Source organism: Pleurodeles waltl, chromosome 5 (genome assembly GCF_031143425.1).
Source record: "Pleurodeles waltl isolate 20211129_DDA chromosome 5, aPleWal1.hap1.20221129, whole genome shotgun sequence".
Taxonomy (NCBI): Eukaryota; Metazoa; Chordata; class Amphibia; order Caudata; family Salamandridae; genus Pleurodeles; species Pleurodeles waltl.
The window spans coordinates 905,271,458-905,297,013 of record NC_090444.1 but is presented as its reverse complement, the minus strand read 5'-3'; the positions used below and the strand labels follow the sequence as shown (position 1 = coordinate 905,297,013).

The following is a 25,556-nucleotide window of genomic DNA, read 5'->3' as shown; positions in this document are numbered from 1 at the left end:
CGGACATTTAGTGAAGAATGATGTTTTTGTAGCCACCCGTCTAAAACGTGAAACGACTAACGTTATATTTATTTATAATTATCATCAAGCGTGGATAATTTTTGAAAAATAAAACATATTAAGATATATGCATATAATAAAACCAGGTATCATTTCGGAGGTCGAAGGTAGTACACAATGTCTTCTGTTGTCCTGTTTCTGTTTCTAAGATTAACAAGCACGAATGAGAAAGCCGATGACAGTTCAGGAGTGATGGCGAACGCTCGGATCCTGTCCCGCATCTACCCTTCATCGCTGTCTCTCACAGTACTGTGAACCGTCTCGGTACTAGAAGAGGCACCACTTCCTAAACGAGGAGTACAATGGAGGCAAATTGTGTATATCGGTGCATCGAATGCAGCCAGCTAGCCGGGGAACTGTACAGAGACTACAACCGCGGAGTACTCAAGCTCACCATATGCGTGAGTTCACTTCCGGGTCTGTCTTGATTGTGTGTGTGTTCTGATGCTACAGCGGGATGCTGCTTCCGGAACGTTTTAACACTGAGCGCTCTATTTAAACAGCATCTCTAGTGTTCTGCTTTCTAGACACCTTTAGGAGACAGCCGAGTGCATTATTAAGTTACGAAATTACAACACTAAAGGGCGTACATTTTTGAGTGGGGGGGAACTTGAATGGCCTTGGGGAGAGCAGAGCCTGAGGCCTGGCACTGTAAGCCAAAACACGAGTCAAGCCATCAAAATATGTAAATCAGGCAACAAAGTTCATGGAAAATATAAAGAAAGTGGAAAAGTATATTTTCAACAGTCCTTAACGTTTAAGTTAAACACACGATTGCATTACTGAATTGATTGACATGTATTCAAAGTGTTTTTTTTAAACATGGAAACATTCAAGAGTGTCCCATGCCCTGACGTCATTTCCACAAGTTACTGAAAATGTGCCATTTTGTCATGTTCAATGCTCGCATAGCATTATTTTTATTAAAAAGGTGAAACTATTATATTATCTGTATATATATATATATATATATATATATATATATATATATATATATATATGTGAGCTTTTTGTAGAGCGCAGATCTACTGAATTGTGCTCATAAACGTGATGGTTAAGGAATATAATACATAGTAAAGTAAAGCGATAGCATAGCTGCCAAGTTTTCAGATTGCTTATGTGTGCCTTTTTCATGGTTTTAGTGTACATATGAGGGACATTCAACTGCTAAATGTGTGATACTTCAAGTGGCACTTTTTCGCGAGTAAAACCAAGTACAGTAGTGCACAAAAAGACATACATATTCAAAATCACACCATTTTGAGCAATTAGAAGCTGTAAAAAGCTCTTGATACTGTTGCAAAGCCTCTAAATTGGAAGGTCACTACCATACAGGCTCTTTCTGAGAAGAGTGTTGCATATTCTTATTACTTTCATTCGCAATTTAGGACCTTGTAGGACTGAAAACAGAAATCAGTATTCTCCTCTATGCGAACCAGGGTTCAATTAGGATTCCCTAAAGTTGCACACTCAATAAATATCAGCAGTGACTACATTAACCAATGGAGTTTTCATAAAGTAAAAAGAAAAGTGCATTTTTCTATCATTTTAACTTACATGATGTATCTGTCAGGTTATATTATGCCTAGTTACTTTAAGATGAAATGCCAACAATTCAGTTATAGAAGATTTTGTGCTTTAAGTGGGGGCCATGTGTTTGACCTGGCCCTCACACTCTGACAAACATTGCTATTTTTGCCCCTCCCATTGCCTACGAACAAATCCATGCCCGCCCACTCTCAAGCTTGACAGTAATTTTCTGTGAAGACATCAAAAATGTATGTATGCAAAGGTGTTTGTCTTGGATTACATTGTGGGAGTGCTTTGCACAGCACTAAGGATGATCAGGACTCTACTTACATGCAATAATTGCCTCCTTTAAATACTGTTCGGTTTGCCCCGATCCTTCTTGGTGAGTGGGTCTATAGTGCTTTCTCTCTCTGTCAGTTAGCTGCAGGCTGTTCCACCTCTGCCCCGCTTCCTGCACCGGTTGTAACACAAGTACTTTTAAGACTTTAATAAAGTCTTCTCTCATCTTTTCTTCTTGAGGAAACGCATTTTTTAATTAAGTATTTTCCGCTACGGAATTAAACAGAATGTCATGACTGAAAACATGGCCTTTTGGGACTCACCTCGTTTAAATCAGCGGTGAGGCCAAGGCTACCAAAAGGAACTCGGTTGCATTCATTAGGTTTCCTAAACCAGGTTGTAACACAATCCTGAAAAGTTACCTGTCACAGTCCTGAGATCAGATGGTGGTTGCCCCCGCAGGCAGAAATTATAAAGCACACCTTCCACACGCTGCGGTAGAAGGGTATAAAAAAGTTTCTAGCTTTTACGTTAAGAATTTTCAATTCTATTAAGGATAGAGAGGCAAGGATTATGCTTCTCTTTTCATGCTTTATTTTTACTCAGCAGCCAATCAAAAAACAAAAGGTTTAAATACTATATTTCCCATAACATCAAACAGTCACGTGCCCAACCATAGAGTGACCTCTATATAAACGTACTGACATCATAAAACTTCCTCTTTCTTTGCGGAAATACATCAAAAAACAAATGCAGACAAAACTGAGATTGTCAATCTAATGAAAAAGTATTTCTGAACAAATCTTCAGAAATCCTAAAGTCGCAATTGGAACCAAAGGCAAGAAAATGTCATTGCAATATGACCAATAACTGTCCAAACCAGGACGGAACCTCAGGATCCCAGATGATGTGGTCCAACTCCTTTAGACGTTGAAAGGAACAACAGCCCATGAACAGACACCAACAAAAGGCAACTTCAAGTAACCTGTTTCTGCTTGTTACCTGGGAATACAAAGAAAAAAGCCATAACAGCTATTCCCTAAACTCCCAAACAAAACAAAAGGGTCAGGCATAACAATATCTTAGTACTTTAAATAATCATATAGATATCATACTTATACCTTACATACGTCTTCATCTATTTGATGGGTGGGATAATCCTCACCTCCGTGTCCTAAATAGAATTGAAAATTCTTGACCCGAAAGCTAGAATTTTTTTTAATTCTATGTCAGGACTCGAGGATCCGAATATGCTTGTTCAAAGCTGAGCCACCACTATTGATGCCACATCCACAACAGGTTTGTAATAAAATGACTTAAAGGTAGATTCAGACGACCAATCAGCCGCCTTCATAATGTCTTCTAGATGGAACCCTAAACTAAATGACCTGGATGCCATAGCACCCCTAACAGAATGTGCTCCGAAGACGGAAGTATCAATTCCCGCTTCCGAAAGAAGTCAGCATAGCCATCTAGCCAAAGTGGCAGAAGAAACTGGTTTAAAAGGTTTTTGCAGATAAATCAGCAATTGCCCTTCCAAGTCTGCACGGAATTCACTAGTGGTGGCCTCATAAGCTCTGAGGCATTGAAGCACACATAATTTGTAATCTTGAGGAAAAGATGGGTAGGAGACCGATCTAATGTTAGTATTGTTCCTCCTGGAAACTGTAAAGCTGACCACCTCTGGAGAAAATTGACAACCTTTGAGGTCCAAGGCACGAACGTCTGAAACTCTTTTGCAAGAAATCAAACATAGTAACATAGTCAATTTAGCCGACAATTGCTTGCGCAAAAAGGAATTTGTTATCTGGCCAACATTGTAAAAACTGTAGAACTATGTTCACGTCCCATAAAGAGGAATACTGCGCCTGAGGAGGTTTGGCCAAACGAATAACTCAATAATTTACATACTAATGGATTCTCCCCAAAAGGTTTACCTTTGACGGGAACATGGCCCGCAGAAATAGCCGATCTATAATTGTTCGCTGATCTATAAGCTAACCCAGATTCAGCTAAAGATGATAAAAAAATGTATACGGAACATACATTCGCTTGAGAGGGATCCAAACTCCTCTTGTTACACCAGCAAACCCATCTCCTCTATGCCGAAGGATATCGTTTATGGGTGTTATTGGACCAGGCCTGGTTGATGAAGGCTGAAGCCTGAGCCGAAATGCCGAGCAATTTCCATCTATCCCTGAAACTTTCCATGCCACTAGTTTAAGCTGGTTTGACGAGATCAGAGGATGTGGAAGGCATGTTGGATCCTGTAAAAGATTTGGAAGATAAGGAATCAGTCAAGAGAGGTCGCATGGCATTTCCAGAAGCAGAGGGAACCATGGTTGAGCCCTCCATAATGGTGTTAATAACACTACCTCGGTTTTCTGCCGATTCACCATAGAGAGAACTCTGGAGATCATGCTGAATGGCGGGAATGCGTAACCCCTGTGGTGGGACCAATCCCGCAAAAACGCATCTGTCGCCAAAGCTTTCGGATCCGGATGCCAACTGAAGAAGGCTGAAATCTGACGACTGGTTCGGGAGGCAAACAGGTCCGCTGAACAAGTACCCCAAATGCGATTGAGTTGCCCAAAAACCTTTGGGTGTAACCTCCAATCACTGAAGTCTAGGAGGTGCCGGGAATACCAATCCGCCGCCGAGTTCCTCATGCCCGGAAGGTACTCCGCAATGAACAAAATCCAACACTGCAGACAATAATGCCACAAATCCTTGGCAATCTGTGCTAGCATGCAAGACTTCGTGCCCCCCTGTCTGTTGACATAGCGTACCGCCGAGACGTTGTCCATCCTCAGCAGAATGCTGGTGAGATGCTCTTCATGGCAAAGGAGCTCGCCGACAGCTCAGACAATTGAGGTGAAGTTGGAGTTCGCCCTCCGTCCAACAATCCCCCATGGAGATAGTCCCACACCTGGTGCCCCAACCCCACCTGCTGGCATCCGATTCAAGAACAACATCCAGAACATTGCCAAAAATCACCCTACCATTCCAGGCCTCCATGTGGTTCAACCACCAGTTAATTTTCAGCCTGGCGTCTGCCCATACCTGCACCTGGTTGGAGTACGACAATCCCTTTCGTAGGTGTTGAATTTTGAGGCATTGAAGGGCCCCGTAATGCAGGGGACCTGAGAAAATCGCCTGAATAGACAAGGCCAGGAGACCCACAATCCGAGATATGGATCTCAACTATATTATCTGGTCTCACAAGGCAGATTTCCATTCCCTCTTGATATTCTGAATCTTCTGTGAGAGAAGGACTAACTGGGACAACACGGAATTGATCTGAAATCCCCAAAATTCTATCCGTTGTGAGGGAATCGGAGACGATTTTGGTTGGTTCATGAGAAATCCCAGTTCCTGTAATAGCTGGATTGTCCAAGACAAATGGATAACCAGACTCTGTGGATCCTGGGCCATCAGGATTAAGTTGTCGAGATATACGATTAACCTGACGCTCCTGGAGCGAAGAGCTTCTACCACTGGTCTCATCAGCTTGGTGAAGCACCAGGGGTCCGAAGAGAGACCGAACGGCAGGACTTTGTTCTCGTAGCATTGCCCCTGCCAAAAGAATTGAAGGAAGCGCCTGTAAGGAGCGAAGATGGGGACCGAGAGATACACATCTTTGAAATCCAGTCTCACCATCCAGTCTCCTTCTTGTAATCAGTCCTGCAGGAGGTGGATACCCTCCATCTTGAAATGTCTGCAAACTATCCACGAGTTTAAGTTTTTTTAAGTTGAGAACTAAACGGCATCCTCCGCCTCTTTTGCTGACTAGGAAACCATTGCTGATAAATCCCCCGGGATGAGGAGAGGAGAGACAAATGGTGTCTTTGCGAAGCAGGGAAAGAATTTCCTCTGCAATGAGCTCTTGATCTGGTAGACAAAAAAATATCTCCCGAGGGGGGGGGGGGGGGTCGGAGTCCTGAATTGGAGAGTTTTAAAACTCTAGTTTGTATCCCTGTACTGACTCTAGGACCCATGTGTCTTGTGTAATGATCGCCCAGTTGTGTCTGAAGAATTGAATCCTCCCCCCCCCCCCCCCCAACACCACCTCTGAATAAGGTATAATCCTCATCTGAATATCCTGTGTCTTGGGCACCTTTCTGGTAATCTCTTCCTCTAAGGAAGCGCTGACGACATTCTCTGGGTCTGGTGGGGTAGAAGGTCTGATCTTGTTCCTGCCAGGAGCCTCTAGACCTGTTCAAGGCTTCATGCTGGGAGCCCTGATGAACAGGCTCTGAATCGTCCGGCCCTTCCAAAAAGGGTATTGCGGTAGACTTTCTTTAAATACAAAGGTGCCTTGTCTAATGTATTGTATGTGGTCGCGAACTTTGCTTAATCCTTGACGAAAGTACTCCCAAACAATAGACCTTGTGGCATGGGACCTGATTCAGAAGAAGCCAGGTCATTCAACTTTGGATCAATCCGCATGAGGATCGATCTTCTCCTTTCGGTGGACATGGCCACTTTGGCATTGCCCAGTTGCCATACTGCACGTTATGCCCGCCGATCAAAATGTTCGGATCAACCTGACTCCCAGACGCCTTTGCAAGGAACCCCATTTCCAGTATCTTCATTAAGGGTCCTGAAAGATCAAGTAGTTTATCCTGGCAGGACTGCCAGGCTCTGTCCAGCCCTTTTTTTGGGGATCTCTGGACTATTTCTTCATAAAATTGACCATCGTAGGGTCTACTTCGGGTGTGTCCGCCACTTTGCCTTCCAGGTCTGGTCTGGGACATTCAGATTTAAGCCTCGCCCTGACCTCCTTATCAAAACTTTGTCTGAGTTGCGCCTGCACATAATACGCTACCTCTGGAAGAGGAGACCGATTGGAGGAGCAGGGATGAATAATTTCAGACGGATCAAAGGTAGGCACCTTTAGGGGGCTGGGACCTGGGTCGGATCTCTGATCTTGTTGTCTCTTTTTACTGGGACCAGAAACGTCCTACTGGTCACTATCGCAGTAGGCTTTGGATGAGTCTGAACCTGACAGGTCAAATACCTTAGAAGGATCATCAGAAGAGGATGCCTGTGGTTGAGAATGACTATACCCATGTTCATTCAGAATTGTTGTAGACAATTTTTCAAAAGCCTCAGAATGCCATACTTTTGCTTTGCCTTTGGCTTTTCCCTCTGGCTATGAAGCCGGAGTGGGAACCGGATCACCAGAGGCCGGACGAGATGGTAACCACCCTTGTTGGCGTGCAAAGCCCTTAAGATGGGAGGTCAGGGGGCCTAGCGCTCTGGCCAAAGCCCTGTTAACAGACAATAACTGGGCCATTCTCAAAAAAAGAACCCCAGATCAGATATAAATATAAGTATAACTGTGTAGCTATAATAAGGGGGAGTGCAACCCCACTAGGCGCAGGATTCAAGTTAAAGAGTGGAGGGAGGCGCCTGGAGCACTCTAAGCAGAGCCTATGCACAAATTTCTACAACCCTGGGCACTCTCCGATGCCTCAGGGCTTGGGGAACAATATGAAGGCACAAGGAGGTAAACTGAAAAACTGAATCAACTTTGGGGGTAAAAGAGGACCAAAACAGTGGAGCGCACCGCCAATGCTGCCCCAAGCCTCCAAATGCAGGAGGAAAAACTTCCGCACTGAATTCCCGCATGCACGTGTGTGCCACACGTCTAGCAGAGGCTAGATGCGACCGATCCATGATTGCTGTCATGTCTCTGCTCCCTCTTCCGCACCACAAAAGAAAGGGATTGCGAGTGATCGCTTCCCTGGAGGCCGAAGAATAACAGTGCAGTAAATCAGTCTTTGCATGTGCAGAGCGCCGTGCCGATCGGAGTGAATACAGAAATAATCATGTACAACAGTAGAGAAAGACGTGCACTTAACTGTCTGTGGAGCAGCAAAGAAATAGGACGTTTTATGATGTCAGCACGTTTATATAGAGGTCACTCTATGGTTGGTTATGTGACTGTTTGATGTTATGGGAAGTGTAGTGTTTAAATCTTTTGATTTTTGATTAGCTGCTGAGTAAAAATAAAGCATGGAAAGAGAAGCATAATCTTAGCCTCTGGTCCTGACATAGAATACAAAGTCCTGGTGTTTTTGATGTGGGGTTACAGTGAGGGCAAGTACTCTGAGGTACAGTGACTTCCTCAGGGAGAGTTTGAGAACCTGCTGCCTAGACTCTACAGTCAGACAATGTGCCCCAAAAACGTGAGTACAGGTCACACTGGGTCATGGTTTATCACCCTAAGTTTCAGCTGGCTGACAGTGGGGGCCACAGGACTTTAAAAACATCCTGCAGTGCCACATGTGGAACTGCGCAGGGGATGTTTTCAATCTGACATGGGTGGCAGTTAACTGCCAGTGCTAGGAGCTGCTGTGGCATGTGGGGCTGCAGGCTTCGAAAACATCCTTCCTGCAGACCTGTGTCATTCTGTAAGCAAGGCTGGCAGCAACTGTGTCACCTCCTGGATGATGCGATAGCGTATGCCATGCTTTGTAAAGGAGCCAGTTCCTAATGGAAAAAGTGTCACTTCTGCTGTCCAATCAAACTCTGCATAGTCACAGTGGGGCAGGTGCCTGCTGGAAAACAACAAACCCCTCGATCCATAGAGGGCAGTCCGGCAGTACGTAATTATCATTAGTCAGTCAGTCCAATGCAGTTCTCATGGAGCACACCTCTGGGGTGGGAGGGAGGTGGGGGGGGGGGCACTTCATGCATTTTAGTACAGTGATGCGATCACCAGCACTAAAATGCATTAATCTAACCTGTGATGCGTGGTACTTGGCAGGGCTGCGATGGGCTGCGGATCACAGAATTTGGACAAGTAGGGAAGCAGCTATTTGAGTCCAGGTTTGTATATTATGCAATTCAGAAACTGTATGGTTCTATCCTTCTCTCTTCTGTTTTACACCAAAGATCAGTGTTTTGTCATAAGTTATTCAATTATTTGTTTTTCAATATGTGTTAATATATGGAGTTCAATAAATACACTTATTACACCTTAAATCATAATGACACTAAATGTGTTTATATACATGTGCAAGTCATAAGATTTAAAGGTGTGCTTTTTCTTTTTGGAACGTTCCCACAGAGTGTGAAAATCAAACACAGTGACAGAACATGTCTGTCTGAAGCCATGCTGCACTTTGCAAGCGTCTCAAGAGCTGTAACCCCAGTAGCAAACTCTGGGGTCACTGTGACCTCTTATTTTGTGTGCTAATTATTTAGCTGTGCTCATCGAGGTGTTCAGTGCCCCCTAAACTTATTAATTTCCACAAGTCAGCAAGCCAGCAGTAACATTTGCAGAAAATAGCACCTTCTATCTTTTGCTGTGCTGGCTTGCCCGGCTTGGCAAAAACAATTTTAGGAGATGCTCAATACTTCAGTGTCCACAATTAGCAAAGCAAAGAGGCCATAGAACCCTCACAGAGCTGGCTCCTCAAGTAACAGCACTTACGAAGACTCATGTGATCATGTACAGCATGGCTTCATTGATACATGTTCTGTCTGCCACTGTTTACTTTTCAGTTTTCACTTCAAAATCTGGGAGGGGCTATTGTCCCATGTGTCCTCCACTCCAAAATCTGGGGGTGGTTGAATAAATCACCCCTGTCCACCACTGTTACTTCTTCCCATAACAACACTGTCCAAATATTTGGAGAAGAGTGATATATAGTGTGGTATCTACCTTGCCGGCTTGAATTGCTTAACACATCTGCTTGCTGACAATGGCATGTAGTTATTGTTATGCTCCATGGAACCTATGTGGAAACTGGTATCCATGGAGCTTTAGGTCAGCTTTAGAATGAAGGGAATGCAGGTTCAAATGAGAGGATCTGGTTGGAGCAGAAGCAAGCGGGGTGGCCGAGGTGTTTCACTGTAACCTAAATAAAACAAGTTGGACTCAATACTACCAGCTCAAGTAGCATCATTTCATATAGCTGTCCCCAACATCTTCTAGTACAGAAGTTAGAATTGTACATATGCCTCCTTGAGTATTATTTTTAGCCAAGTTATACTTTACCCATATAATCTAGAACTTGAATGGCAATAGTAAATCAGTTGTCCTTCCATCTCAAAGATCCCCACTAACTTGAGGGTACAGTTATCCTACAGTTTTGCTGTGTCTAAGCCAAAACTGTAAATCGCAGGTGCTGTAAGAACCAAATTTGCTATATTTGGATGATGAAAAAGTGAGTTAGACTAGCTGGGATTCAAACATTTTACTTACCTGGTACACGTTAGTAGCGATTGTTTAACTCGCAAAAACATTGATTGTTTAACTTGCAGAAACATTATACCACCTTTACTGACTGTAGGCAAATGGAATATGTGTCAATGTCTTCGATGTCAAAGATGTGGGTCGACCAAATGGCAACTGTTATGGATGTAATTTAAGCAAAGGTTCAAGCAAAATATATGCGAATGTAGAGATTAACATATGCAGTGTTGTCACAGGAAATTACTTTTTATGAAGTGGCATACTTTCATTGCTTTAACTTTGGTATACAATGGTCTACTTTTTTTAATACCTCAAGTGAGCATTCTGTATAGTCCTATGTAGAAATATGTTTATTGATCGCATATATTCTTTTTCATTATGGCCTTTCTTTGTTGGAGTTTATCATTGAACCGATGATGAATTTATGTTTTACTCAATCACTCATGGCATCTTGGCATGGTCTACTCTGCCTGTCCTTATTTACAGTCCAGTTACGTGAGTTAAATGAATATTATGTTTGAATTGGTAATAGTAACTACATACAAAAACAAGTAGTGGCAGAGCCAATAGGTCTCGCCTTTTCGCTGCCAATGTAGACCTTTTGCCATAGTTGTTGATTTTTGCCTGTACTGTACCTTCATTCTCGATTTATGGTGCTTATCAAAGATAATGCACTAAGCATAGCAATCCATTTCCCGGTAAAATTCTGTCACAATTTTTCTGTTTCTGCCGCTTGTACTTACTAATACACCTGTACCACTTTCGCATGGTACTGATTCTATTCAAAGGAAAGTGATCCAATAGGACACTCCTGCACCTACAGATTATGACTTATTTAGAACCAGCATTGGCATAGCCAATAGGTCTTGCCTTTGGGACCTTATAAGTATTTAGCCATGCAACACATTAAACTTTTATAAGAAATAAACTGTGTTTGTGCATTCCTTCATACAATTGGCATTAGACTGTAATGGTCAGAACATCCCCTAAAGGGCACCACAATAAAAAAGGCATTTGGAAGAAACATGGTCATGTAACTATATTGTCAGTCCCTGAAGAGCATAGCCACATGAAGAGATAAGGGCAAAGAGCACTGCAGAGTAACCGCATATTCAGCCCCTAGAGGGCATAATGGGTTATGCATTTTCAGGCTTAGCAAACCTACTAGAATATTATTACAAACAAGGCCCTTAGAACACAAACTACTCCCAGCTGTAAAGCAAAAGCTCCAGCTATGAGAGAGCCTAAAAAGTCATTGACTGGTCAGAGAGGTTATGATTTTGGGCCCGCAAACTAGTGTATGGATCCGGAAGAAGCTGGGCAGAAAGAGCATGTTGTGCTGAACGTTTTGATGGTGGTCCCATTGTCCTAGGTCCTGAGTTAAGGGGAACAATGTGTTGTAAAAGGAATGGCCTGCAAAGCATTATGGGTCGAGTTTCCCGAGTGCACTGAATATTGTAGTATTGGCTCCATGGCTGTGCCTGGAGAGCTGCATTGTGTGTTTTCCCTGTGTTTTTTCTATTTAAAAGGCACCAATTTGTATAGTTTTCAACTGCTAAACCTGGGAAGAATTTAGGAATGGGGCTGCAAATGTAACCATTGCTCATGTAAAGCACTCAAATCTTCCAGTTGAGTTTGAGCGATATAAATAAATAAAAAAGAATCCCCCTCCAGATTGCAGCCTCTGTCGAGTGCAAACACCACAAAGAAACAATGAGATGGCAGACGAAGAAACAACATTCCGCCACAAGCACAAATCAGAGAGGCAAAAGAAAAAAGTAGTGCACTGACACTAAGTTATATGGCTGATTGTGTAATACTCCATGTAACAGGGTCACTCTCCAAGGCGGTAACAAAACAGGCTGAAAGTGGGACAAACCTAAAGCATTTATCTAACAAACCAAAGGAATTTTGAAAAGGCAGGCCAAGGAACGAATTAAAGTGAGAACGAATTAAAGTGACCGGCGTGGTGAAAGCCCACAGAAGTAGATTACAGCATGTCGAGAGACAGCGCTGGCTGGACTTAAAAATGGAAAGATAATGATAGGAAAGCAGTGCCTTCTATGTCTAATCATGTTCCTGCTCTAAAAATAACATAATAAAAAGTGATTTACCATTAACAGCAGCCCCTGGGGGAACTCTCTTTAAAATTTTCAGTGAAAAACGGACATGTATAATATTTTAATAGTGCTCATTCCAAGTACCTGCAGTAGCAGGTACGATCATTACTTTTGCTAATAAGCATTTTACTTTCACATTCCAATGTAAGTCCAACAGGGACTTCCTAAATCTTCAAATGACTTTTGCTTCCGCCGCATTAAGCTATGTGAACAGTAGGGAAATGCGTCAAACTGGACTGCGAACAAGGCCCAGCTCTGCCGTCCATCCAAGCATTTGCGTCTTAAGCAGTGCCCAGCTGTATGCAGCACAAGACATATCACTGTTCCCTATCCGATTACCTGCAGAGCTGGGTCATGCACAGGATGGCAGTGCTTGTTAGTCCAGCATTGGACCTGTATACATTACTAAGCAGAATTATGTTTCTGGGCAGTATTGATAAGTACTCCAGCACTGGAGGTTTGAGATATCGACCACTGGATCATGTACACAATTGGTATTGCCGTCTTTCCTGCACCAGAATATTTCAGCAGTGCACAACTGAATTATATCGGCATCCAAGTACTCCTGTCTACCCAGGTACTGAGTACTAGTAATTATCCCAGCGAAAGAAGTGCCGATATTGTGCAGATTGATTGTACACCCTTTCAGAAACAAATCCCTATTCATTCCAGCAGGATTAGTGCACACATTGTACTGATGGGTCGTACACAAGACTAGCTAACACTGCATAGCCGTTGTCTCAGCCCAGAAGGGCTTGGCAGGGGTGAATGCAATACACAATTGGATGCATATGGGACATATCAGTATCTATTCTGGGACTAGTTGTTTCCGTCAGTGCATAAATGTATCATTGCAATTGCTATCTACACCAACATGTTGCACTGTCGTATTTACCACAACATTAGATGTGTGCGCATACGTAGTGGATACACTTCCGGAACACCCACCCTATCCACCTCAGCAAGGGAAGGGCACCCAGTTCACAAATCTCTAGTGCAGAAAACCAGCACTACATAAGGCTATTGCGGCACTGTATACGATGTACAGTTGTATCATGCTTCTGTGACGAACGGATACTCACGGCAGAACTGGAGGCTGCGACAGTACATCTTTGGATCATGCACAAAGCACACTGCTATCTGTGCCAACAGTGCTGAATGAAACATACTGTGCTCGGTGTGTCCCTGTACCAGCAGTTTCAGCTGTGTACAGCTTGTCAGCATGGCCTGTCAGTGCAGTGCATGTCAGTACCTTGCACTCTTGCTGACACCATTAAATATTTTAGAACTGAAGGTTTTCTTAAGACCAGCTGAATCATGCAGAGGGCCCTTCGCTATATATTCTAGCCTGGGTGGTTTCTGTGGTGTGCAGTTGCATTATGCTATCAGTCAAGCTAAATTAATCTATACTTCGTCCATGAGGCACAGAAAGAAAAGGAAGAGATGCGTGTCAAGCGCTGGCCAATTAGAAGACAGCAAAGAAGAGTGACAACAATGGCAATGAATAGTAAGCAGTGGGCGGGTCCCTAGCCCCTTATTGAACACAGAAGTCCCCCAAGCCAGAGAGCATGCTCTAGCGCACGGTCACCTAGGCTCGATCTAATGACCATATAAAGAACTGTTGATAATAGTGCTATAAAAATGAATTATTATTATAATTCTGACTTATTCTTTTCGTGTTACAGTATAATGCTTTCTGCAGGTATCTGTTTGTTAGTTTAGTCGAAGACGAAAGTGCATGTGTTAAAATGACTGAGTAATATTGCTAGCTCAAGAAACCTTTCTTTTCAGACAATTAAGAGTCCAAAAGCAGTCCTGATCCTGGGACCTGACTTATTCTCTGATGTGCTCAAGCACAAGTGGAGCTTCAACAATAGTACACAGAGATTGTTGCAAAAGCTGAACACAGAGGAATTGCCCAAACAGAAGACCATAAGTTTTAGGTTGAGCGCGCAAGTGTTTTGACCTGTTGTAAGCATTGTGGGCGTTTAACCACGCCCATCTCACTCCCATCACTTTTATTCGTTCTTGGGCTTGCCTTTCAAAAATCACTTGATGTCATTGGTATATGCTTTATGTATGATGCTGTTTTTGTCACTCCTTGCAGACCGCGCCTGTTACGTGGATTATTGCACAGTTGCAGATATACTTCAGCGTGGACAAACTATTTTTTTCTTTTGTCTGTCCCCTTCATGCGGCATGGCGGCCATGGCGTTCACATCGTGAACAGGCACAACAGCGTGAACTCGATCCGTGGTTTTGGAGCACTGGTCACATTGCTCACAGTTACCTATTCAGAGTCATTTCCTGTGGCTCTCCCCTTAAAACACTTGAAATTGGTAAATACTTTACGTAAAACAGAAATCCTTAAAGCGAAAATGGCTATCCCGGTACAGCAGGAGAGTCGATAGTATAATATTCACTGCACTCGGGGAAACTCAACCCATAAGGCTTTGCAAGGCAATTCTTTTACAAAACATGTTTGCTCATAACTCAACCTGTGGTGGTCCTAGGACAATGGGACCACCACCAAAACATTTACCTGGGTGTGCCCTTTCTATGTCATTATTGGGTCCCCAAACTAGGTTAGTGGGGGCCCCAAAATAACTCCTCCCACCATTCAGTGTCTTTTTAAGCACTTTCATGGTTGAAACTTTTGTTTTACAGCTGGGAATAGCTTGTGTTTTAAGGGCCTTGTTTGTCATAGCATTGTTATAGGCCTGCTAATCCTGAAAGTGTGTAATGCACTATGGCCTCTAGGGGCCAAATATATGATTATACTATAATATTTATTGCCATTTTCTTTTTGTGTGGTTATGCCATCTGGGGGCTAACTACTTAGTTACATGACCATGTTTCTTTCAAATGCTATTTTCATTGCAGTGTCCTCTAGGAGCTGTTTTAAGCATTACAGTCATATCAACATACTAAAATATTTGTGGCACAGAAACTTGCCCGATAATGCTTTGCAGGGCATTACGTTTACAAAACATGTTTGCTCATAACTCAGCCTGTGGTGGTCCTAGGACAATGGGACCACCTTCAAAACATTGACCACAATGTGCTCCTTCTGTCTACATCATCTCTGGGTCCCCAGACTATGTAAGTGGGGACTCCAAAATAATAACCCCTACCACCATTCGTTATTTTTTTAGGCTTTCTCATGGGTAGAACTTTAGTTTTACATCTGGGAGACGTTTTGTTTTAAAGGCCTTGTTTGTAATATCGTTGCAGTAAGCCAGCTACCCTAAAAAACGCTCTCTAGGGGCTAAGTACAAGCTTACACTGCATTATTTTCACCTGTTATTTTTCCATGTGGTTATGCCTTCTAGGGGCTAACAATATGGTTACGTGATCATGTTTCTTACAAATGATATGTTTGTTATAGTGGCCTCTAGGGGCTATTTTGAGCATTACAGTCTAATGCAAAAAGTTTATTTCTGATAAAGGTTTATATGATAATTGTATATGTTTTAATAATATCTCATTACATTTATGACCATAATGAAGGCCAACTTAACACCCTTATTACACTATGACTGTCGGAACGCTTTTGATGTGTTTGGGTGACCCTTCGAGGTTATTTCTCCTCCGTGGCCGTCTTGTGTCTTTTTTGGGGGAATTGTGTTAGCCAGCCAACAACTCTGATGGTGGGGTGGTGAAAGTTGTATTCTACTGGAATAAGCATGGCAGATTCAAATTAGGATGCTCAATGGCAACATTTTATTGCTGCAGATGGAGGAAGAAAGTAAATGGAATTGCTTTAGTTAAATGCAGGAGCACTGGAATTACATGGAAGGAAATACGAAATTATGAGGCAGGGTTGCCCTATTTATGTGGCAAGAAAAGTACAGTTTTGAATTTACAATGCCAATAGCTCTAGCTCAAGCAAATGTGAGACCTATTGCACTGCAAATTCTTGTTTTATTTTACTTCACGCTTTGTACCAAGAGCACTATGAATGCATTGCACTAGAGCAACGGGCAGAGCCCCTCATGAAAATACCATGGGCTTCTCTAAAAAGGAATGTTGTTGTGGAGCCATTCAGTGCGGCCAATTGTAAAACATATGTGAGAGCATGTAATGATTCTACATGTTGGCAGCCATGGTGTATGGAACACAGGGCAGCAATGTTTGACATCCATTATGGCGACTTGGTTCTCTCCTCATTCTACCTTAGACACCCTTTCTCTAGTAAAAGTGAATGGGTGTGATTCTGCTTCATCCAACCTTCATTCCTTGTGCTTGGTTTGAACCTCGGGTCAATGGTTTGGTCATTCCTTCAGCTGTCTAGTCATTTAAGAAGTCTTTGTAATACAAATACTTATTACCGTTTTGTACTGGGGCGTTAGTAAAATGTCAGAAATGTATGCATCGTAGGTTTCTGCCTAAGTGAATTTCGAAATGCTACTCTTCACCTTGTTTGAGCCACAGCTACTTATCTGACCTATTCCCTCACTAATTGACTCTCAAGTATGCAGCATCTTTTCTAGTCCTGCCTACAGTAAAGTACAAATAAATTGCAACTTTTGACAACAGGCTTGAGGGAGCTTCATTTCACCCTGCATGGTTTAGAAACATTTCGTAGAAGCGATGTGTTAATCCTCTTTTAATCCCTCTGTGCCACATATGTAGGGCCCGGGCAGGGCAGAGCAGTTAATGTTCTGGGCGTGATTTCCTAAGTATGTGAGATGGCAGTGCAGTCTGTTTTTTGTAAGACTGTCAAACAAAAGGTATTTTTTACTGCAAGGGACTTGGAGCCAGCCTATTGCTTACTATTTGTTGGCTTCATTTGTAGTGAGTCCTAGTTTGTTTTAATGAGATAACAGGAGTTAGCTTAGCCTCTGGCTTGCAGACTTGTGCCCCCGTCACCTAGTGACTTTTAACCTACTTAGCTTGCTCTGTCTTAGCCATTTAATTAATCTAAGATGGCTGCCTTGTTTATAGTTGGCCACTTGTTATGTTTTTCATTATCAGTGCCACCGAGCTAAGGTGTCAAGATCAAGCAATAAAGACAAACAAACAGTAGGTGTTCACACTTAGAGATTTTCCCTCTCTATACTTTAGAGGGATTGTTTATAATAATTGCCGTCCTAAGCATGTCTGTTATCTATCGTTTGGAAACACACCTACGTCGGGGGTCCTGGTAGATCTGTATAAATACATTGCACTTTAGACAGATAATCAGAAGGATTCCGACCAGAGGGCATCACCACCATCGCTGACATCGATGCTGCACGTCGTCTTGACGCTGACCCAGTCTTCTTGTCCCTGCAGAGTCTGAGATAGAGACCTCATTCCAAGGTAACGCTTAGTTGGGGGCTCTTCTCATGGACATGGCATTGGCAGATTAGGTTTAGAAAACCCAGCTCTCCTTTAGGTAGGAGGTTAGGCCTATCACATTAGGGTATTAGGGCATATTACATCTCGTATGTCTTTTACATGCAATGCAAGATGGTGGGGGTCTTTGTAATAATGACTCTCGTCTTCACAATTTTGTTCCTTGCATCATTCATTATCCTAATCATTGCAGCCTATGCAACTTATCGCAAATTGCAGTTGTGTTAAATAAAACTATTGAAACTTTACTGCATCTTTGTCATTGCCTGTGTTTGTATGAGACATGATATATCTGTGAGAAAGGGGTAATCTCTGTTTAACCACGACACTCCCTGAGAAGTCTTATTTTCGAGTCCATGCGTAAAGGTTGCCACAAATCACCTTTTTACTATTGTGTTTCTGGTGAGGTGCTGCTAGTGAGTAAGGTTGGGACAACAGTTGCGATTTGTTGTAGGATAGGCACAGTCTCCTACAAACGAAAGTACTGTCATCCTTTAACCAGCAGTCTTGCCTAGAGCAAGAGTCCAAACTACGACATGGCGCCACCAACGATGGTGTTTAGGCACTAATTTATGGATACCCAGACTATCACTGTCTCACAGACAACAGGTACCCTAAGTACCATTATACGGAGACGTCCATGGTCTTTGGGAAATTCCTCCTCAGCTGAAAAGGTGTCACCTGCTTAAGCTGTAGGTTGTTTGTGCTTGAACTCATAAAAGGACTTATACTCCCCATTTTGATGTTCTGTTTTCTAACCAAAAATGGCTGCTGCCATTGACATTCCTGAAAATGCTAGACAGGCACAAACGCAACATTTATTAACGCATGGCCTTACAGATGAGGCCGGGAATGTTAGTCTTATAATAGAGGCTAATGAAGCATACCAAACAGAAACATTTTATTGTTGGATCACCTTTCCTGAGGTGGACCAGAGAACACATACATTTCACACATATGAAATTGCAAACGTACCTCCACCGTACCGAGCATACCAGTATCATGAAATATCGCTCACATACCAAGAGCACCAGAACTGATTTGAAGGCGCCATACCACATGTACTACAAAGAGTGAGGCTAGGTCCCTTAAGTAATGATGGACCAACGTGGCTTATGTTTGCCACAAACACACCTCACCCAGGCATACAGAATATGTCGATAGCAGATCTGCAAAATTTATATAATGAATTAGTGTCACTATATAGACGATTAGCTCAGTTCGTAATGCGAACATTGAACACCACATCATCGCGCCCAGCACCGCCAGTACCTGGTGGTTACCAATTGGCTACAGGGATTAATCCACAAACAGTGCATACTATCATGGGAAAGGTACCCGCAGAACAGGAAAAAATACCGTTCTGGATTGCCCAGAAAACTACGGGACCTCAGGAAAAACATAGACTGCTCACTATGTGTTTGCCCTTTGGGATGGTTCCCTCGGTGGATGACTGCGCCACATGGGGTACAGTCTTCACTGCCATATATACTACCACACATGGTACCCCCGACACTTGCCATTTTACCGGAAGTGTTAAAACAAATACAGAATGAACACGGAGCTGCACCAGCCTTGGATTTGGGGATGAAATTAATGCGTAACTTTGACGCAGTTTCCTCAATAATACTCAGTAATATTAAAGGGGAAGCGGTAGCACTGGCAATACGCCAGCGTCTCCAGGAAACTCCACACCTGGAACAAGAGAGACAGCTACCGAACATTATTTCCGACACCTATACTAGTATAGGCCGGGTTAGTTTGGGAACCAAGCCAAAGAAATTGGAGTTACAAGGTGTACCGCCCATAAGAAGGGTGCAAAGCAGGCACAAGAGGGCTCTAAGAAGCACTGGGAAAAACCAAAAAGATTTCAAAGATAGAAGAAATAAGAGAGCTGATTCTCCACACCCGGAGAACTCCGAAAGGAGATACAATCTAAAAAATAGGGAGAACATTAAAACTCCAGAGAGATATACTTATTCACGTCCTTCTCGTTCCTTTCAGGATGCACCGGATAGACGTAGCGAGATAGGGGGCCGTCCAGACCGACGTCCTGAATACGTGAAACAAAAGAAAAACTCGCCTCAGTCTACCATTAAAAAATAAGAAAAAAACCCTCATCAAAAGCCACAGTTTAAAAAGAAAAAGGTGGCAGCACTGACAGCTAAAAATGCCAGTATACTTGAGAACACTGTTGAGGAACAAGACGTGGGCAGTGACTCTGTTAGACAGCGCAGCAGAGGTCACGATATGTCACCAGGGTCTGAAAGATCATCTAGATTTTACAGCAACTAGCGATCTTATCGCAGTTGAAACTGCGGACGGCCACGTTCTCCCACTCGACAGGTTTTTTGACTTAAAAATTCAGATAGAGGGAGACGTGGAGCGCACCATTAGCGTGATATTTTGGGATGAACTTACTAGTGATATCCTATTGGCCGAAAGAGACTTGGCCACCAGAGCACGTCCGTAAGCTCCCGCATGGGGAAGATGTCATTTTGCCTTCTTTCTCCGAGCTTGTTCCGGAAGCAGAAAAAGAAGCCTATGCTGCTGAATGGGCTTTAGCGCAGGCACCTGCGTTATATCACAATCATGTAGGTTGGGTCAAGGAGTCCCCTTGTAATGTTATTCACGTTAGGTCTACATCCCAACCGCAGCCACAATATCCTGTTAAACATGAAGCGAAAGCTCCGGTGAGGGAGATCCTCACCCAGCTTGAGTACTAATGAGTAATTGAGCCCTGTACATCTGCAATGAATAACCTGTTATTCCCTGTTGCAAAGCTGGACCATTCATACAGAATAGTCATTGATTATAGACATTTAAATAGTCATACACATACATATCCTATACAAAATTCACATAGCACAAAATATAAAACAACATTACACATATCTAATGACTTTTTCTGCCAGAACTTAGCACACGAAAGTCAGGACCTGAGTGCATTCTCATTTGGCTCTCAGAAACGCTTTTTTCGTTTACCTCAAGGCTATAAAAAAAGCCCAGGGCTATTTTCAGCCTGTCTAACATCAATATTGCATGATAGTGATTCCGAGGAGTTATCCTATGTGGATAACATATATCTCACAGACGACGACCTCGACATTCATCTTGCAAGGGTCGATCGGATCATTTTGGGATTTGCAGACCTCGGTTACAGATTCAACTTTAAAAAAAGTAAGATCACCTTTCTCAGTGTACTGTTCCTGGGATATGAGCTATCAAATGAGGGTAAGAGCCTGGCCCCGCACTTAATAGAGAAATGTGCTCAGCTGCACCATCCTAACACGCTTAAGAAACTGCAGTCATTACTAGGTTTCTTTAATTTTGGTAGAACGTACATTCCAGATTATGCACAATTTATCAAGCCACTTTATGACTTGGTTCAGCCTAATTTTTCTAGCAGACACTGGAAGGTTGAACACACGCGCATCCTTAGGGAAACGCAACAGGACATGCTAGAAGCTAAACACTTACACACACGTGACAATAAAACAAATTTGGTCATCAGAATAATTGCTGGTGCCATTGGATTTACTTATGTCACCTTCAACGAGGGTGACACGGTACCCATAGCATATAAATCACATTTATACTCTAATGCAGAACAGCGTTTTGCACCTACAGAAAAGATTCTGACGGCAGTTCAGATGGCCGTTATAAAAGAGAGGCCTCTTGCCCAGGGGATACGTATTATTGTTGTCTCCCCGGTGCCAGCCTTAGAGGCTGTCACCAAAGCAAGCGTTCCAAACGCTAAAGCATTACATCCACGCTGGATTCAATGGGCAACGTCTCTAACCGCCACTGATGTCGATTACATTTTTGATCCAAAACTTCAGACACAAGAGTTTCTCCAGTACGAACAAGAGTTTCTCCAGTACGAGCAAGAGTATCAAGCTCCTCTAAATATCTTGCCACTAGACAGATACCATACTGATGGTTCAGCACAACCGGCTGTAGGTACTAAACATCAATACTCTGCAGCTTGCGCAGCCGTGAGCGGAGTGATGGAAGATGGAGTCTTCCGCCCTCACAAAACCTACACGCAGACCTTAGGGGACTGCACAGCCCAGATGGCTGAACTTAAAGCTCTTATACTAGCGCTCGACCATACTGAGCCAGGAAGCCTGACTTTAATAGTCTGTGACTCATACTACTGCGTTCAGTCATACAATGATTATCTCAATCATTGGAAGCTGAACGGGTTTAGAGATTCTAAAGGGAACACCATTAAACACAAAATATTGTGGGGGAGGGTGGCTGATCTTAAGGATAAGCTACCGTGTGTCCATGTAGTACAAACATTGGGCCACCAACGTGTAGGAGTACACGTTACCCGCGATCCATTGGCTGATGAAGCGGCCAAAGCAGCAGTAGCTACGGCTTCCGTGGCTGCAGGGACTCGTTCACAAACGAGCTTGGATAATGAAATACTGACTGCCGTGAAAGCTTCGGCTGCAGGCAAGCCCCTTCCAAAGGGATACCCTACAAACTATACTTACCATATCAGTGCACAGAATGTTTCCTATGCAACAATTCCTGGGGTTGGAGATCGAGTGATCCCCAACGAAGACCAGAGGTTAGATCTAGTAAAAGCAGCGCATGAGGGTGTTGCTTCTGCACATGCTGGTATATCGGCCACGATAACACTCTTACAGAAACGCTTCTGTTGGCATGGTCTATGCAGACGAACAAAGCAGTATGTCCTTTGCTGTGACATTTGCCAGCAGATAAAGGGCTCCAATATCAAACGTCCACCGCAGACATCCCTCTTAGTGTCCAACAGACCACTACAGTATGTGTACCTGGACCATTGTGGTCCCTTACAGCCTGATGGTGCATACAAATATATTCTGGTCGCTGTAGATTCTTGTTCTAGATTCTTGTGGTATGGCCACAGCGGTCGGCTGATGCCCGGACTGTTATAAAAGACTTGCTGATCGTTATCAGTACATATGCGGTTGCAGCGTTCTGTTCGGACCAGGGCCCTTCATTTGCCTCTAAGGCATTCAGGGACACCATGGGGACGATGGGTGTTGAACTCCATTACTCCTCACCATACCATCCCGAGGGAAATTCGGTTGTGGAGAGGCCGAATCGTGATCTAAAGCAGTCCTTAACAGCTTGAGTATTAGGTTCAGGCCCCAGTTAGTTACATCACCTATATGGGGTCCAGAGAGCACTGAATAATCTGCCAAGACGGTCCTTGGGGGGACGCACTCCTTATGAGGTTCTCTTTGGGATACCGATGTATGGCCCAGATCTTGATGCCTCTGGTATGGTGGCAGCAGAAACACCATTTGACATAAATGAACGTCTCACTGTCTTATAGGAGCTTCAGCAATTTCGTGATGATAAATCATCTACCAGTGCTGCCACTTTAGGAATAAGGGATTTAGCAAAAACTTCGACTGGCTGGATTCCTAAAGTTGGGGATCTGGTTTGTGAGAAGATCGCAGTGAAGAAGGAATTCTGTCCATCATACAGAGCACCTGCACCGGTCTTTGGAATTCAAGGTACCAGGACTGTCATCTTTGTGTTGTAATTATTTTATTATATTATCCACAAAAAAGCGAGAACAATACAGAAAGGGGGGGATGAGCATGAGTCATCCTTTGCAGACTTATTCAACATTGTGTACATAGGAGGAAAAAGGCATATATTTATTCATATACTTAACTCTGATATCTATGCATTAGAAGAATAACTCAACTGGTGTTGACTATAGTCTTAGTAACACACCATCCGTCGTGTTCTCAGGCGGTAATAAGTCTGAGGAAAATTGAGGAAACAGTGGTCAGAGGGGGGGAGGGTGAAACCGGGGTGGGTTGGGGAAACATGCAGGTCGTGCCACGAAACATTGTAGACCATATTTGCTAACATGCCGGCCGTCTCAATGTTGGTAGAGTTGTATGAAGGGAATGAAGGGGTGTGCTATATAGAACGTGTCACTTAGGCATGTATACGGTTATACAATAGACTATGAGGAAGTGGTTTCTGAAGGAAGGTACGGGGGGAGGGGAGGGAAGTAGAGGGATATATCTGTGAGAGGCCGGAAGGGGGAGGTCATGGATCAGTACGGAAAAAGAGAGAGGTAGGGAGGGGAGAGAGTGGGGAGAGGCGAGAGGAGGGAGGAGAGAGTGGGGGGGGGTGAGATAGAGGAGATAAAGCGGGAGGGGGAAGGGAGGGGAGAGGGGAGGCAGCGGAGAGGTGGGAGAGAAGAAAGGGGGAGGGAGGGAGAAAAAGAAAGAGAAAAGGCAGAGAAAGGGAGATAGAGAGGGTCGCCCAGGAGCGTGGGGGTGTCTGCTGAGGAGGGGAGAGAGTGGGGAGAGGCGAGAGGAGGGAGGAGAGAGTGGGGGGGTGAGATAGGGGAGATAAAGCGGGAGGGTGAAGGGAGGGGAGAGGGGAGGCAGCGGAGAGGTGGGAGAGAAGAAAGGGGAGGGAGGGAGAAAAAGAAAGAGAAAAGGCAGAGAAAGGGAGATAGAGAGGGTCACCCAGGAGCGTGGGGGTGTCTGCTGAGGATGGAGTACCTAACTTGAGTTGTGTTATGGGGGGGGAATGGGGGCAGGGGGGAGATGGGGATAGTGGAAAAACTGAAGAATTAGGAGGGAGGATGGATGGGGGTGTGAGTCATAGTGTGCAGGGAGGGGGGAGGAGGGGTGGGGAACAGATGTAGAGAAATGCACAATGAATAAGGGCGATAGGATATATGCATGGATGGGTCACGATAATGGTACAAGTGGGAGGGAACGGGGAGCTGATATGGGCAAGAATGGGTTCTGAGCCGCTGGTGGTGGTGGTGTGAGGTCAGACGACAAGTAATCACTGTTGCGGAGTTAATATTGACAGAGCAGTGTCTGCCGTGTTTATAGTGTTTGCGGCAGCAGAGGATTGGTAAGGAATGGGCCCATACTCTAAGGAACATGTCCGCCTGGTCTTGGAGGTTGTAAATGATCTTCTCGCACGCAGCTATCCGGGTCATCGCCGTTATCCATTCTCCTGGTGTGGGGGGGTCCGTCGAGCACCAGTGGCGAAGGATACATATCTTCGCCGTTGCGAGTGCAATATGCAGCAGTCTTTGTAAGGGGCGCGGTAGTACCGGGAGGGTGGCCATGTTGTGTAAGGTGATAAGAGAGGGGGTAGTCATTCTGGGAGCGGGATTGAGGTGGAAAGGGTGAGGCTGACGGCCTCCCACAGAGGGCAGACCGATGGGCAGCCGACCAAAATATGGAATAAATCACACTGAGTCTCCGAGCAATGCCAGCAGGTCGCGTGGGGGAGGAGGCCTGCTCTATGTAGCCGTAGAGGGGTCCAGTACCAGTTATGTATAATCTTAAAGAGGCAGAATTTCAGGCGAACCTCGCGAACACCTCTGTCCAATCCCTCTAGTAGGTCCACCCAGTCTTCTGCATCGAAGGGTCTCTGCAGTCGGGTTTGCCATTGTGAACGTAGAGTTTCTAAAAGGGGTTGAGAGAATTTATGCTGTGTAAGAACCTCGTATAGGCCTGCCATAACACCCTTATATTTTCCCCATGTTCGGATGTACTGCATCACTAGTGACGATTTTGAACCTTGGTGGGCAATGTTTGTGTTATGTTGCAGGCAGTGTTGGAGTTGCATGTACCGCCATTCTTGTTTCGGATGGAGACCGAAGCTCTCTTTCAGTGAGGCGAAAGTCCGAATCGCTCCGTCCTGTAGAATCTGGCCTAAATGTACTACACCTGCCTCTCTCCAGGACGGCCCAGTGAAGACCCTCCCTCCTATTCGCAATCTGTCGTTGTTCCACAGGGTGCCTGAGTGTGCAGAGAGGGGTGGACTCCAACCAAGGAGTGGGCCCTTCTCCATACTATTTGCGTCGCTCTTAGTATCGGGTTCACGTGTATAGGGGTGGCTGTGTTAGTGCAATATAGATTCTCTATACTGCCGCCATGGGGGAGCAGGGCTTTCTCAATTGCTACCCACTGGGGTGGTTCCCTCCTGTTCGATGCTAATGTGGCCAAGGGCGACAGGAGTAA

The 25,556-nt window shown here is 44.2% G+C and overlaps 1 protein-coding gene across 1 annotated transcript in view; it reads left to right on the top strand.

Annotated features, from left to right (window-relative positions):
* Positions 1–219: 219 nt before the first annotated feature.
* The window catches only part of ARV1 (ARV1 homolog, fatty acid homeostasis modulator), a 106,978-nt gene continuing 81,641 nt past the window's right edge, over positions 220–25,556 (top strand). Inside the window, exon 1 of the mRNA XM_069235029.1 lies at positions 220–461. Coding sequence (XP_069091130.1) covers positions 363–461 — 99 coding nt within the window. The 5' untranslated portion in view covers positions 220–362. The remainder of the gene's footprint in view (positions 462–25,556) is intronic.